We start from the raw sequence: 13,822 nt of genomic DNA on the forward strand, positions 1-13,822 counted from the left end.
TTCACCAGACTGATTCCTGGGATTTCAGGACTGTCTTATGAAGAAAGACTGGATAGACTTGGTTTATACTCTCTAGAATTTAGGAGATTGAGAGGGGATCTTATAGAAACTTACAAAATTCTTAAGGGGTTGGACAGGCTAGATGCAGGAAGATTGCTCCCAATGTTGGGGAAGTCCAGGACAAGGGGTCACAGCTTAAGGATAAGGGGGAAATCCTTTAAAACCGAGATGAGAAGAACTTTTTTCACACAGAGAGTGGTGAATCTCTGGAACTCTCTGCCACAGAGGGTAGTCGAGGCCAGTTCATTGGCTATATTTAAGAGGGAGTTAGATGTGGCCCTTGTGGCTAAGGGGATCAGAGGTTATGGAGAGAAGGCAGGTACGGGATACTGAGTTGGATGATCAGCCATGATCATATTGAATGGCGGTGCAGGCTCGAAGGGCCGAATGGCCTACTCCTGCACCTAATTTCTATGTCTATGTTAAATGCAGAATAAATGGTCAGGCTCAAACATAGAAACACATAGCCGCATGCACAGGAGCAGGCACACATACACACAGGCACAAGCATTCAAACAGGCACACATACACACACACACACACACACACACACACACACACACACACACACACACACACACACACACTAACACAGGTGCACATACACACACAAAACATGCATATGCATGGATGGTTTATTGAGTAAAGGCAGGTTAAAGTGTTATTTCCTCATCAGTGTCACACTGAGGTACTGCTTGTTCAATTAACACAATCCCCTGAGTAACAATCCATCAAAGGTTTGTTCATTACACAATAGTAATGAACTTCTTGTCGATAAGTTCATTGTAATTTGTTCTACATCATTCGCTGAAGGGCACATAGCGGCCTTCCTGGCAGGAGCTGTGGGAGTCCCTGGGACATTAAGAGAAATGGTGTTATGAGGAGCAGATCTATCCAGGCACAGAATAAGTGGGAGCTGCTCAGAATTAGTATATGATTCTTTATTCAGTGATTTCTTGATCTCAGTGAAGATGTCAGGAAGGACAACACGAAGGATGGGCACCTCCTTACGGTGTGGAAAGAAACCTGCTGGAGCCATTCCAAGCAGGGGCGAGTCACAGAGAGCAATTGGCAACAGCCTGGAAGTAGAACACCTTCTTGCTGTCTGGGTTAGAGGTATAATGTGATGTGTCGGATGCAAAGATAGAAAGGGAGAGATAAAACTAAATAGTTTCTAACAGATTTAAGAGAAATTTGAATGTATTTGCAGTTGAGTTGGATGCTGCTATGAGCCAGCTGTTTTTAGGTAGGCACAAGTTATATCTGCAATAGGTTCACCGGCAGCTTCAAATGTTATTGCATTTACTTCACAACACTACCTTTTAAAGGATTTATATGGATTATTCTCAGTGGCGTGAAATTAAAACCTGGGCTAAACAAGGGGTACATTGTCTCTGTGAACGTGCCTCTGAAGGTGTATATTCGGTTCATGTAGTCAGCATTGTAAAAGGCCACATGCCCTCTGTCGTAATCAAGATAAACTCCAATTATTTGCGCCCGAAACCCTGAAAAGATGACCACCCGGGGCTCATCATTTGCCAGGTAGTGCCTGTTTCTTCTCTCCAAAGTCCACAAGCCATCTTGAGGTGTCAGCGAGATTGGTGACTTGCGTTCCACAGACTCTTTAGTCACCCCTATGATCCAGCCAGTCTTGCATCCCACATAGACCTCCCAGTAGTGTACTCCCGATGACAAGCCTTGCTGGGCCAGGACAAAGGGGTGGATGACGAATCGCGAGCTGGTGTCGGGAGGCTTCGTCGAACTTTGGCTGAAGATGACATTGGTCATGTTGTTGAAGATGAGAAGGTCCCGGTGTGCAGTCTCAGGATCCAGACTCAGTGGCACTGCCAAAGAATGGAGAACAGCGTTCACAATGAAAAGAGGGAAATCGACTCAATCATTGCATTAAGATTATGGAATTTAACCAATTGAAGAATTTAAATTGTATACAATTCAACTGTTGATTATTACCGAGTTCCAAAAAGCTAGATAAACCATACCTTTGCAATAAAAACAAACTTCTAAAATTTAAGCTTATTTCAGATTCTACAGAATATAATTCACCCAGTTCGACCAATGGCTCTTTCAGTACAATTGTTCTGCTGTTTCAATTTAAAATATCATAGTTCCTCTCATTTTTATCCCCTTGCCTTTCATTATGTCTTGTAGACTAGCTTTGCCAATAGTGAAACAATCAACAAGTGGGAAGTGTGCGAGAGTCACAGAGAGCGAGAACTATAACGGATTGTCTTGGGCAGGCAGCCTGTTAGTGGACACTCCTACATTTATGTTGCCAGCCAATTTTGAAATTATGCTTCCATGTCCAAATCCAAATCACTGGCTTCCACTCCTAACATCCAAGCAATCCCAATTCATCTTCAGAGTAGAAACAAGGCACTGCAGATACTGGTTTACCAAAAACATACAAAGTGCTGGAGTAACTCAACGGGTCAGGCAGCATCTATGGAGGACATGGATAAGAGATATTTTGGGTCAGGACCCCTCTTCGGAATGATGGTGGTGGAGGGTGGGGGAGGGAAGAAAGATGGAAGAGAGGAGAATCAGGTTGGTAATAGGTGGATACAGATGAAGGGTTTCATTTTGATAGGCAGATGGATGGACAAAGGCCAGAGATGAAAAGACAGAAGGACAAAAGGTTTGAAGAGTTGTGAGTTGTGTAGAGGAAGTTAGTTAAAAGGGGAGGGAATAGGTACACATTAAGGTGGGGCGCAGTGGCAAGAGTGGGGGGAGGGTGGGAGAAGAAGAGAAAGGAGTTCGGCAGTTCTGTGAAGTTGGAGAAGTCAATGTTCACAGTATCGGATTGTAGGCTACCGAAGAAGAATATGAGGTGCTGTTCTTCCATTTTGCATGTGGTCTTACTCTGGCAATGGAGGAAGCCAAGGGCACATAGGTCAGTGTGGGAATTGGAAGAGGAGTTAAAATGGTTAGCAACCGGGAGATCCAGTAGGCCTTGACGTGCCGAGCGTAAGTGTTCGGCAAAATAGTCGCCGAGTCTTTGCTTGGTCTCGCCAACGTGCAAGAGGCCACATCGGGAACATCAGATGAGGTTAGAGGAGGTGCACATGGACCTCTGTCTCACTTAGAAGGACCACTGGGGTTCCTGGATGGGAGTAAGGGAGGAGTTACATGGGCAGATGTTGTATCTCTTGCGGTTGCAGGGGAAAGTACCTGTGGAGACAGTTGTTTGGATGGGAAGGGATGAGTGAACCAAGGAGTGGTGGAGGGAGTGGTCTCTCTTGGCCTGGCAAAAAGGGATGGGGATGGGAAGATCATAACTGGTCGTGAGATCATGTTGGAGGTGGCGGAAATGTTGGAGTATGATGCATTGGATGTGGAGGCTGGTGGGGTGAAAAGTGAGGACCAGGGGAAGTCTATCCTTGTTCCGTCTGGGGGGAGGAGGAGTGAGAGCAGAACTATGGGGCACATAGGAGATACAGGTGAGGTATCCATCTATGACAGCAGGGGGGAAACCACATTTACTGAAGAAAGAGGACATCTGGGATGTCTGAGAATGGAAAGGGTCTCACCTTGGGACAGATGTGGCGGAGACGTAGGAAATTAAGAGTGGGGGATAGCATCTTTGTGTCATGGTGGGAAGAGGAGTAATCCAGATAACGGTGGGAGTCGGTGGGTTTGTAGTAGATGTCAGTCAATAGTCTGTCACATGTGATGGAGACAGAGAGATCAAGAAAGAGGAAAGAGGTGTCAGAGACATTCTAAGTGAATCTGAGGACAGGGTAGAAGCATGGATCCAGCAGAGAATAAGGTAAAGTTGTGGTCCAGCAGAGGCCGGGATGAGTGAGGCCCTTGAGAGTTGCAGGGAGACAGAGTGAGGGCCTATTCTTATCTTGTTATCTTAGTCATCTTTCAATCCCTGTTGCTACATCCTTTCTGCTGTGCCCAAGTGCCTCCAGCAGACATTGTATTCAATCTCTCAAGAACTTGCCCCTTCCTCTATCAGAGACTTCCATCAGTCCCACAGCCATGCCAAGATGTTGACATTTCTTCCATTCTGGCCATGATTGCTTTGGCCCCATCACAGCTGGCTGTGCCTTCAGCTGCCCCGGCACTAAACTCTGGAACTACTCCTCTGCCAACTCTCTCTCAGAGCCCAGGAATAGGGAAATTATATTTCTCCCCTCAAGTCTGTTCCAAATTCAGTGAGATCCAGAATGATTTGTGGCTCCACTCCATTTATAAATCTTTGTCCCAGCATTTATTGCCTTTTTTTAGAAAAGAGTTCCAAACATTTACCGCTCTTTATACGTGAAAGTAAAAGACATCTGAAAAACCTGTCTCCAGATTTTTGTGCCCTTCTGAAACCCTAATATTTTCCAGTTCTGACTGTCCAAGCATTCAGTAGTTTTTCTTTTCCTACGCAACCAGTTCCTCTTAATATCTTGAAAATGTCTAATCTGCTAACATTTGGTGCAAACAATCTTGTTTTATAACTTGTTCTAGCAACTTAATCCAAGGAAATACCAAGCATAAATCTAAGTGCCTTTAAAGGCAATTTACCCTTCGTATGATGTGCTGCCCTGAAATATATGCAGTGGTCATATGCAATGAGCCACGACTCTGCCCCTCTGTACACTGTTCCTTTGGATATTAATTCATTATTCCATTGCTTTGTTGATTATTATCTGCATCTGTTCATTGTACTGTAATATTCTCTGTATGTAGATGACAAAATCTCTTTTGACCTCCATTATTTATAGCCAAAGGTTAAGTGTTAGAAACATAGAAAATAGGTGCAGGAGGAGGCCATTCAGCCCTTCAAGCCAGCACCGCCATTCATTGTGATCATGGCTGATCATCCCCCATCAATAACCCGTGCCTGCCTTCTCCCCATATCCCTTGACTCCACTAGCCCCTAATCTTCTTTTATTTTCTATTCTATTCTATTCTATTCTATTCCTTTTTAGATCCAAAGTACATAGCCTAACATATAAACCCATTTGCTTGTTATCTCTGTAAATTAAAGCTTTTGTCTGAGTGTTTCCAATGCCACTTATCATTGTGTCATTAGCAAACTTGGATATGTGATTTCCCGTCACCTGTCCATCTAAATGTTTAATTCACCACGTTCAAATTATCTCTGACTAAGCTGCTGGTCAAAAATTAACACTGGAATTTCTTTGATGGGGTGAATCTGAACTTCATGTGACTATATAATGTGCATATAAACATCCTTCCTGCCTTTTAGTTATACAGTCATAGAAATACACAGATCACAGAATAATTTCCTTTAACCCACCAGTCCATGCTGACTAGTATCAAGTACCCATCTATGCTAATCATTTACTGGTACTTGATTTGGAGATCTCTATGCATTGGCAAGTCAAGTGCTCGTCAAATGAAGAGAGCACCTGTCTCCGCCGCTCTCTCGGGCAGTGTGTTCCAGATTCCAACCACTTCTGGGTAAAAAATCTCTCCCTCAGATCGCCTCTAAGCCTCTATCTCCTAACCTTCAACCTGTACCCTGTAGTTATAGATACACCCGCTATGGGGAAAGGATTCTACTATCTACTCTTACCATGCTCTTCATAATTTCATCCACTTAAGTTTCTGGTCAATGATAATCCCTATCATGGCATCTAGAAGGAGCAGGTAAACTGTCTCTTGTTATAAATGTTTCTTATTGCTTGTGTGATGGATGTGTGTGTCATTTGCAACATAAGCCCAAGCTGGGACTGGTCTGGCCACAGATTGCTTCATATGCATGGACTTGTGAATGGAGCTGAACAATCTCGTCTGCCTGTAGAAACAAGGAACTGCAGATGCTGGTTTACAAGAAAAGGCACAGAGTGCTGGAGTAACTCAGCGGGATCTGTGTGCTATTTGCAACTTATAACAAGAAACACGAGCACCAGGAAACACTTATAACAGGAAACAGCTGAACTTTACACCTTCAATGTAAACACAGTTGGTGTGAGACTAGAGGGAGGGCCACTGAGTACCATCAACTCAACTGCTTTCTTAAGATATTATTTTCTTACCGGGATTAAAGCCGATTTCATGGACCATTTTTTTCCAGGAACTGTACATCAATAGGAATTTGTACTTGGCACTGTCCAACATCACAGACACTTTTTGGGGATTAGAAATTGCCATTTTAACTCTAGAAAAATGGATTTAAATTTAAGTTTCTGTTTGGTCAACTGGGAAACACTCATATTAATGGATAGCCAGTTATAAAATGGAGTTACCTTTCTTGTAATGGTTTCATGTTCTGGAAAGAGAAAAACACACAGTGTTAAGTTCACCATGTAGGTTCATGGGTCTGTAAATTGCCAATATTGTGTAGTGAGTGGGTGTGAAAGTGGGATAATATAGAACTAGTGTGAACGGGTGATCGATGGTTGCCATGGACTCGGCGGGCCAAAGGGTCTCTTTCCTTGCTGTGTCTTTCTTAACTAAACTAAAAATCTCTAAACTAAACTACAGGAGGATATGCATAGACAGATGAAGCTTGCAGATTTATCACGGCCCAATATATTTCCAGCATTCTTTTATTTTAATAATTTTATTAAAAGCCATCCTCCCCAAAATATTGACAATTCCTTTCCACCTCACAGACGCTGATCCACCCACTGAGCTCCCCTTGCAGATTGTTTGTTGAATCAGTTTGTGAGAGTGGGTGGCAAAATACTTAACCATTAGGAATAGTATGGCATCTTCTTGCATCAGCTCCTCACTGACTACTCGAATGATATCTGATAATGCAGTAGATTCAAAGTCCAGCTGTATGATTATTTCTTGCAGCACAGTGAAGCGCTGCCAAGCTTCATTGTGCAGTTCCCGCATAATGCTTTCCTCTTCCATCCTCAGGAACTCGTGAAGACGCACAAACACCTTCCTAATGTGTTGCTCCGTCATTGTCACATCATCCTGGAGAAAGGGACAAGACGGTGTTGAAATCAAGAGTTGGGAGGAAGAGGAAGCCAGCGTGTGCATGGAGGAAGGGGCGAGGTTAACAATGAGACAGCAGGAATAAGATGAAGAGCAGGGGATATAAGTTTAAGGTGAGAGGGGAAAGATTTAATAGGGACCTGAGGGGCAACTTTTTCCACACAGAGGACAGTGGGTATATGGAACGAGCTGCCAGAGGAGGTTGTTGAGGCAGGTGCTATAACCAGCATTGCAAAGTAACTAGGACCAGTAGATGGATCAAAAAGGTTAAGAGGATATGGTGAAATATGGGCATTGGGTCGAGCAGGGATGGGGCACCTTGGTCGGCATGGACATGTTGGGCCGATGGGCGCAGTTCCAAACTGTATGATTATATAAGAGTTTATTTAAGTTCTTGCTTTGCCTTAAGTTTAGTCAGGGAGATGGTTACAAATCTTGCTAACATATTTCACCTCCGTTCTGCCCAGATATTGTTGCTTTGAGTGAAGTATAGACTGTGGGCTCGTGTTGCATATTGGAGTAGACGTCCTACCGTAGAAGATCATTTTGACAGTCCAGAAGCCAGGCAACGAGCAGCACTGGCAGAAAATTGAGAGCCGGTCAACTCTTTGCTAGGTCAGTGATGGGTAGGTACGACGTATAACAAGATTTAAAATACATTTTAGACAGGTACAAGGCTTAGAGAGAGATGTGCCAAACGCAGGCAGGTGGGACTAGCGTAGATGGAACATCTTGGTTGACATGGGCAAGTTGGGCCGCAGGGCTTGTGGTCCGTGCTGTTTGACTCTAAGATATCGCAGCTTCTGATAAAATCTGATTATGCTGGATGGGGTTCAGAAAGATTCACCCTGGTGTTAATGGAACTCGAGGGCTTGAGTTATAAGACGTTGGATATGCTTGGAGTTTTTTTTCATGGTGTGTCGGAGGCTGAGGGGCAATCTTACTGTTCATAAAATCATGAGGGGAATAGACATGATGGACACTCACAGTCTTTATACTAGGATAGGGGAGTCGAAAACTAAAGGAGATAGGTTCAAGGTGAGAGAAGCAAAGGAACCTGAAGAGCAATTTCTCGCAAAGGGTGATACGTATCTGAAAGATGTAGAGATGGTATAATGGTAACATATAAAAGATATGGAACATGTAAAGACCCAGTCACCACAGAATGTGAGCACGATTTTTGCAGGCCGTGTACAACAGAGTAAAGGATAGTTTAGAGGGATTTGGGCCAAACTCAGGCAAATGGGGGGACCAACTCAGTTATTAACCCTGCTGTCATTGACAAGTGGGTTTAATGGCCTGTTGGACAAGTCTATGAACTTCTCAGTTGGATTAAGATTGCTGCCTAACCAGTTTGGCTCAGATCTCCAAATTAACAAGGTGAAAGGATTTTGACAGGGCATATAGCTAGAGGAGTCTTTGTCTGAGCTTTTATCTTCGCATGTTGGCTGTTGTACTTCCAGACCAGCCATCAACCAAACAGAGTGGATGAAAATGCCATTGCCCATTGGACGATGTTGAACCTATCAGCAATTTCTCCCTATGTCTGATTTTTTTTAACTGATAAAGAGAGTGATTAGAGATAATATTTCTGGGAGTTTTTGGTAATGTTGTAGTTGGAAAAGATCATTAAGTCTTCTTGAGCTTCTCTTTTAAATTAGGTTTTGTTTGATCCTGTGCCTCATCCACTTTCCCCTAAAGCCAATATCTGTTAATTTCGTCTGATTGATGTGCCCACAAATCAATCAGATTTTGAATATAATTGATACCCAAGAATCCAGTCTGCTAGTCTAGTAAATTCTAAATGTTTACAACCCACTAAAAAAAAAATCCTGTCATCCCTAATGAGTATGGCTGCCGGAAGTGAGAGTGAACGCTGGCGCGACTACCTGCCGATGCTCTCTCTCCGAATGATGTATTATTGCTGTATTTGTATATTTGTGGTTTGTTTGTTTTGACTGTAAGGTGTCCTTGAGTGTCCTGAAAGTTGTTCCCAATGTTGGGCGAGTCCAGAACCAGGGGTCACAGTCTTAGAATTAAAGTGGAGGCCATTTAAGACTGAGGTGAGAAAAAGCTTTTTCACCCAGAGAGTTGTGAATTTTTGGAATTCCCTGCAGTGGAGGCCAAATCACTGGATGAATTTAAGAGAGAATTGGATAGAGCTCTAGGGGCTAGTGGAATCAAGGGATTTGGGGAGAAGGCAGACACGGGTTATTGATTGGGGACGATCAGCCATGATCACAATGAATGGCAGTGCTGGCTCGAAGGGCTGAATGGTCTCCTCCTGCACCTATTTTCTATGTTTCTATGTAACCCAGTCTCTCCTCATAACAGAACCGTTTTATCTCGGTAACCTCTGATAAATCACCCCTGCAACCACATATTGTGGTGACCAAAAGAATGCACACCGTACTCCAGCAGTGGCCTAACTGAAAAGGCCTGAAATTGAATTATTTTGTCAGATGTATTTTGAAAGTGACACCAAGCTGTAGTTGCTGACCAACCCTCTCATCGCCATCTTGTGGAAAGATAAGTATAATAGATAAGTAGAATAGATTGCACCATTGGACCAGACACAGTGAATGATAGAGACTCCAGGAGTAGTGAGATCTGTATAATATGTGGGACCTTCTTATTGAAATCAAAGGACTCTTTGGTAAATAAGTGGTGAAGAAGACACACTTGCCTTCATGATCTAGGACATAGAATTTAAGAACAGGGAGATATGGTATTTTAAACATATATATAAAATGATGAGGGAGTAAGATGGGGTAGATAATACTTTTCCCCATAGTTGAGATATCTAAAACTAGTGCCTAGATTTAGAATAAGATGTAAGAGGTTAGAGGGGATCTGAGGAATCCGTTTTTCAGCAGATGGGAAATGGAATTTGGAACATTGTGTAAGGCCACTAAATGAGCACTTTAAATGCCAACGCAAAAGGGAATGAACCAAGTTCTGGTAAATGGGATTGTGGTGGATGGGTACGATGGTTGGCATGGAAGTTGGGAGCTGATGGACTTGTTTCTCTTTGTGCGGCTCTGACTCTATTGATAGGTGGATTAGCTCATCAAAGGCAGATCACGAGTCTTTGAGCCACATCGTGATTCATGTCTGGCCAACCATACATCAATGTGTGGGTCCCTAACCAGTGTGAAGAAAGGTCTCAACCCGAAATGTCACCCATTCCTTCTCTCCAGAGATGCTGCCTGTCCCGCTGAATTACTCCAGCATTTGTGTCTCTCGTGATTCATGTTATCTATTAGATCAGGCATTGGCTCAACCTCCAGCATGGTGGAACATCCGGACAGGTAATTGACATCATTACTACATAGTCCTAACAGCTGGGGCCAGGGTCACATCACGTTAAATACTCACGGACCATCAACAATGTCATGTTGTCATCATAACTGGACTTGATTATTTGGTGATGGATGTGCTTCATTTTCAATAATTCCAGAGTTGTGGACAGTTCTTTCTGAAACGAAATGTTGCACATTAGATCTAAGTAATCACGGCAATACAAATGGCATTTGTAAGAACTTGTATCAGGGTCACAAGATTGGAAAATTATGTTTAAGAAAGAACTGCAGATGCTGGAAAAATTGAAGGTAGACAAAAATGCTGGAGAAACTCAGCGAGTGAGGCAGCATCTATGGAGCGAAGGAATAGGTGACGCGTTTCGGTTCGAGACCCTTCTTCCGACTTCTTCAAAACTCCTATGTTCTGTTGCACAGAATTGCAAAGGGACTACTGCAGGAGGAGAAAATGCCTGCCCTGACTCCATCTCTAAATCACCAAGACTACAGAGGAAAGTGAAAGAACTTACCTTGTCTTCACAAGATAAAGCCCCAGTCAAGGATCACCCCAAAATAACCGCTCCACTAGAGCCTGCCTCCGTTTTGTATGCTGCTAGGAAAAATTACTACTTTGAAACTTTAAATTAAAAAAAAAAAATACACAAAGTGCTGGAGTAACTAAGTGGGCCAGGCAGCATCACTGAATGTGGATAGGTGATGTTTTGGGCAGGGACCCTTCTTCAGCACTTTAAAGTGCTCTCCACTCCAATTGCTCAATGCTGAGTCTCTGTAAAGGACAAAACAAGCCATTTCGTAGGTGGCTGAGTTCCATCCATTTTTCACTTTTTCTACCATTTTGGCAAAACTGTGTGATCATTTACCTCCTGGGAAAGGTGGAGGCCTGAATATCATCATCACCCTGCCTGTATCTTCACTCTTCACCCTGCCTGTATCTTGGTGTTGCTGTCTGAGTGCGGGAGAAGGCTACACATAGATAACAACAACAAGGCAGATGCTCTACACCAGTAACCTTTAACTCAGCATAAAAGGAAACCCTGGGAATCTGATTAATTCTACCATCTTCTCAATGTGTCCAGGGAGATAAGAGATGATCAACATGAGTCGGTATCATTGTAAGATTGCCCATAAAATAAATTGGCTGGATTTGTCTTGTCCATCTGAGCCAAGCAATTTGTTGAGCTCAGGAAGATTTGGTCCAAAAAAATTATGTAGTCCCAGTCTGCCTCATCTGAAATTCCTGGGAACTTCAGCAAAGTCAAAGCAGATGGGATATTCTTAGAACATGAGATGGGAGCCCATTCAGCTGCAACAGCATGCCTAACCGGGACAAAAGAGCAGACGGATGTTAGTCGCTAATGAATGAGGTCTGAGCATGCAGAACTGGGACTTGGAGCAAAACGGAGAGCTAGTTTGTGGCATGATAGATATCAGAAAGTAGGGCAAAGGCAGCTGCTTAGACAGATGGAAGGTGTGAAATGGGCCCAACAAATCAGTACTGGCAGGGGCATCATTGAATGTATATAACAAATTGTTGGCATAAGGTGTAATGCCAGAGAAAACGAGCAGATAATTAACATTGGACACTTTTAAAAGTAATAACAAAGTATGTCCAGGAAGTTATATTAATGCAATCCAAACTAAAAAAAAAAATATAAAACATCCCAAAAGCAAAATCAATGTGATAAATGCTTAGCACGACTTTTAGACGGAAAGTCTTGACCAATCTCATTGATACTCTAACACCTCTGGGGTAAAACATTGTTCGTCCGACTTTTAAGCTTTGAGCTCAGAAATCTGAGCTGACACCTGATTGCAATGCTGAGAGAATCCCACATTACATATGTTCTTGTGGGCCCCTGGGGTGATATTCCTTCTCTTTGATGGGTGCCCCTTAATGTCCAGCAGCAGAAGGACCCTAGACTGTGGTCCTCCTGATCAAAGTATATCAAATTATGAGAGGCATAGACAGTGTGCGGTCAGATATAGTTTAAATTGGAGCCATGGTTATCAAAGGTCCTGTTCTTGTTCTGTACTATGTTCTATGGTCTGTGATTGTGAAAGGCATCGTATAAAAACGGAAAATAAAATGGATATTGCTCGGCATACTCAATGTCAGGCAGCATCTGTGGGAAGAGAAACGGAGTGACCTTTCAGCTTGATGTCTTCATCAGAATCAGCCAAGCATTTTCAGCATTTTCTGTTACTATATCAGATTTCCAGCATCTGCAGTTTTTTTTGTTTATCAGTTTAAAAGGGCAATATTTTTGGAATATTTTGTCGTTTTTTTGGAATCATATGGTGCAACACAATTGTAAAAAAATAACTGTTTCAGGACTGGACGAGGGTTAGTCAAGATTATAAATAATGATCTCCTTTTCTTTTTTATTTTATTTTCTTTTCTCTATTTTCTCTCTCAACTTTCTTCATTTACTCGTTTTCTTTTTTCACACACTATATATTTCACATCTTTCTATCCTTTACTATCTAACTTATTTTTCTTATTCTAATCTTTTTTCAATGTAACAAAAAAAAAAAAGAAGTTGTACATAAAATGTATTATGAAAATATATATTAGGCACTTTGGTGCCATATGACTGTACTTACTTCTAATAAAATAAAATATTAAAAAAAAAAAAAAAAAGGGCAATATTTATAAAATGTAAATATTTTGAGCCCTGGACTCCACCCGACCAAGTTACCTTGTAGATTCGAGCAGCTTCACTGATGGGGAAAACCTGATGGTTTACGTGCTTATTTGAATCCCTGCAGATAAGACAAAGTAACTCCTGGTCATCCTCACAGAAGAGCTTCAGCTTCTCCTTGTGCTGAGGACACATGTCGTAATCCTTAGGGTAAAATCCAAGTGAAGAAGCATCTGGGCTCACTGACCACAGAAGTACAATTACAGAAATGAGGATGACAAGAAGCAGGAATCCAAAATTGTTTTCACCACATGCATCTGCTTCTTCTGAACTGTTGTCTTTCTTTGATTGAAGAATCTCAACAACGCAGGCCAGTGTCCGATTAGTTCTCAAGATGCCTGAGGAATACTGTCGACAAAGGGGACAGATGGACGTTTCCTCTCGATCCCAATACTCTGTTATACACGGTCTGCAAAAGTCATGCTCACATTCTGTGGTGACTGGGTCTTTAAATGTGTCCAGACATATTGAGCATGAGAATTGGCTTCTGATGTCTTCGACAGACATGGTGGCGTGACGTTGCTACAGGTTTAACAGCTTCTTGCCGCCTCTGTCTTCCTGCTGCAGGTCTTTAAGTTCCAACATTCGGCAAAACTTGTTCCTCCTGTTCACATAAAGATGAGACACACACTCAGTAAATGTGCACAATTAAATTGTCTGCCTTATACTAAGCCCACATTACCCTGACTACCTCTGATTATACAAACCTTTTTGTCCAAGTATCTTTTAATTGTTGTTATTGTACCTTCCTCAAATACTTCATCTGGCGCCCCATTCCATCCATCCCAGCACAATCTTTATGAAATC

The 13,822-nt window shown here is 42.5% G+C and overlaps 1 protein-coding gene across 1 annotated transcript; it reads right to left on the bottom strand.

Moving 5' to 3' along the window:
- Positions 1–1,193: 1,193 nt before the first annotated feature.
- Positions 1,194–13,522, bottom strand: LOC116981726 (nuclear factor 7, brain-like). Its single transcript, XM_033034780.1, has 5 exons — positions 13,013–13,522; positions 6,739–6,972; positions 6,291–6,313; positions 6,081–6,202; positions 1,194–1,952 (listed from the first exon to the last, which is right to left on the bottom strand). The coding sequence occupies exons 1-5, from the start codon at positions 13,520–13,522 to the stop codon at positions 1,363–1,365; spliced, it is 1,479 nt and encodes a 492-aa protein (XP_032890671.1). The 3' UTR covers positions 1,194–1,362.
- Positions 13,523–13,822: the final 300 nt, after the last annotated feature.

The sequence above is a fragment of the Amblyraja radiata genome, chromosome 16 (genome assembly GCF_010909765.2).
Source record: "Amblyraja radiata isolate CabotCenter1 chromosome 16, sAmbRad1.1.pri, whole genome shotgun sequence".
Taxonomy (NCBI): domain Eukaryota; kingdom Metazoa; phylum Chordata; class Chondrichthyes; order Rajiformes; family Rajidae; genus Amblyraja; species Amblyraja radiata.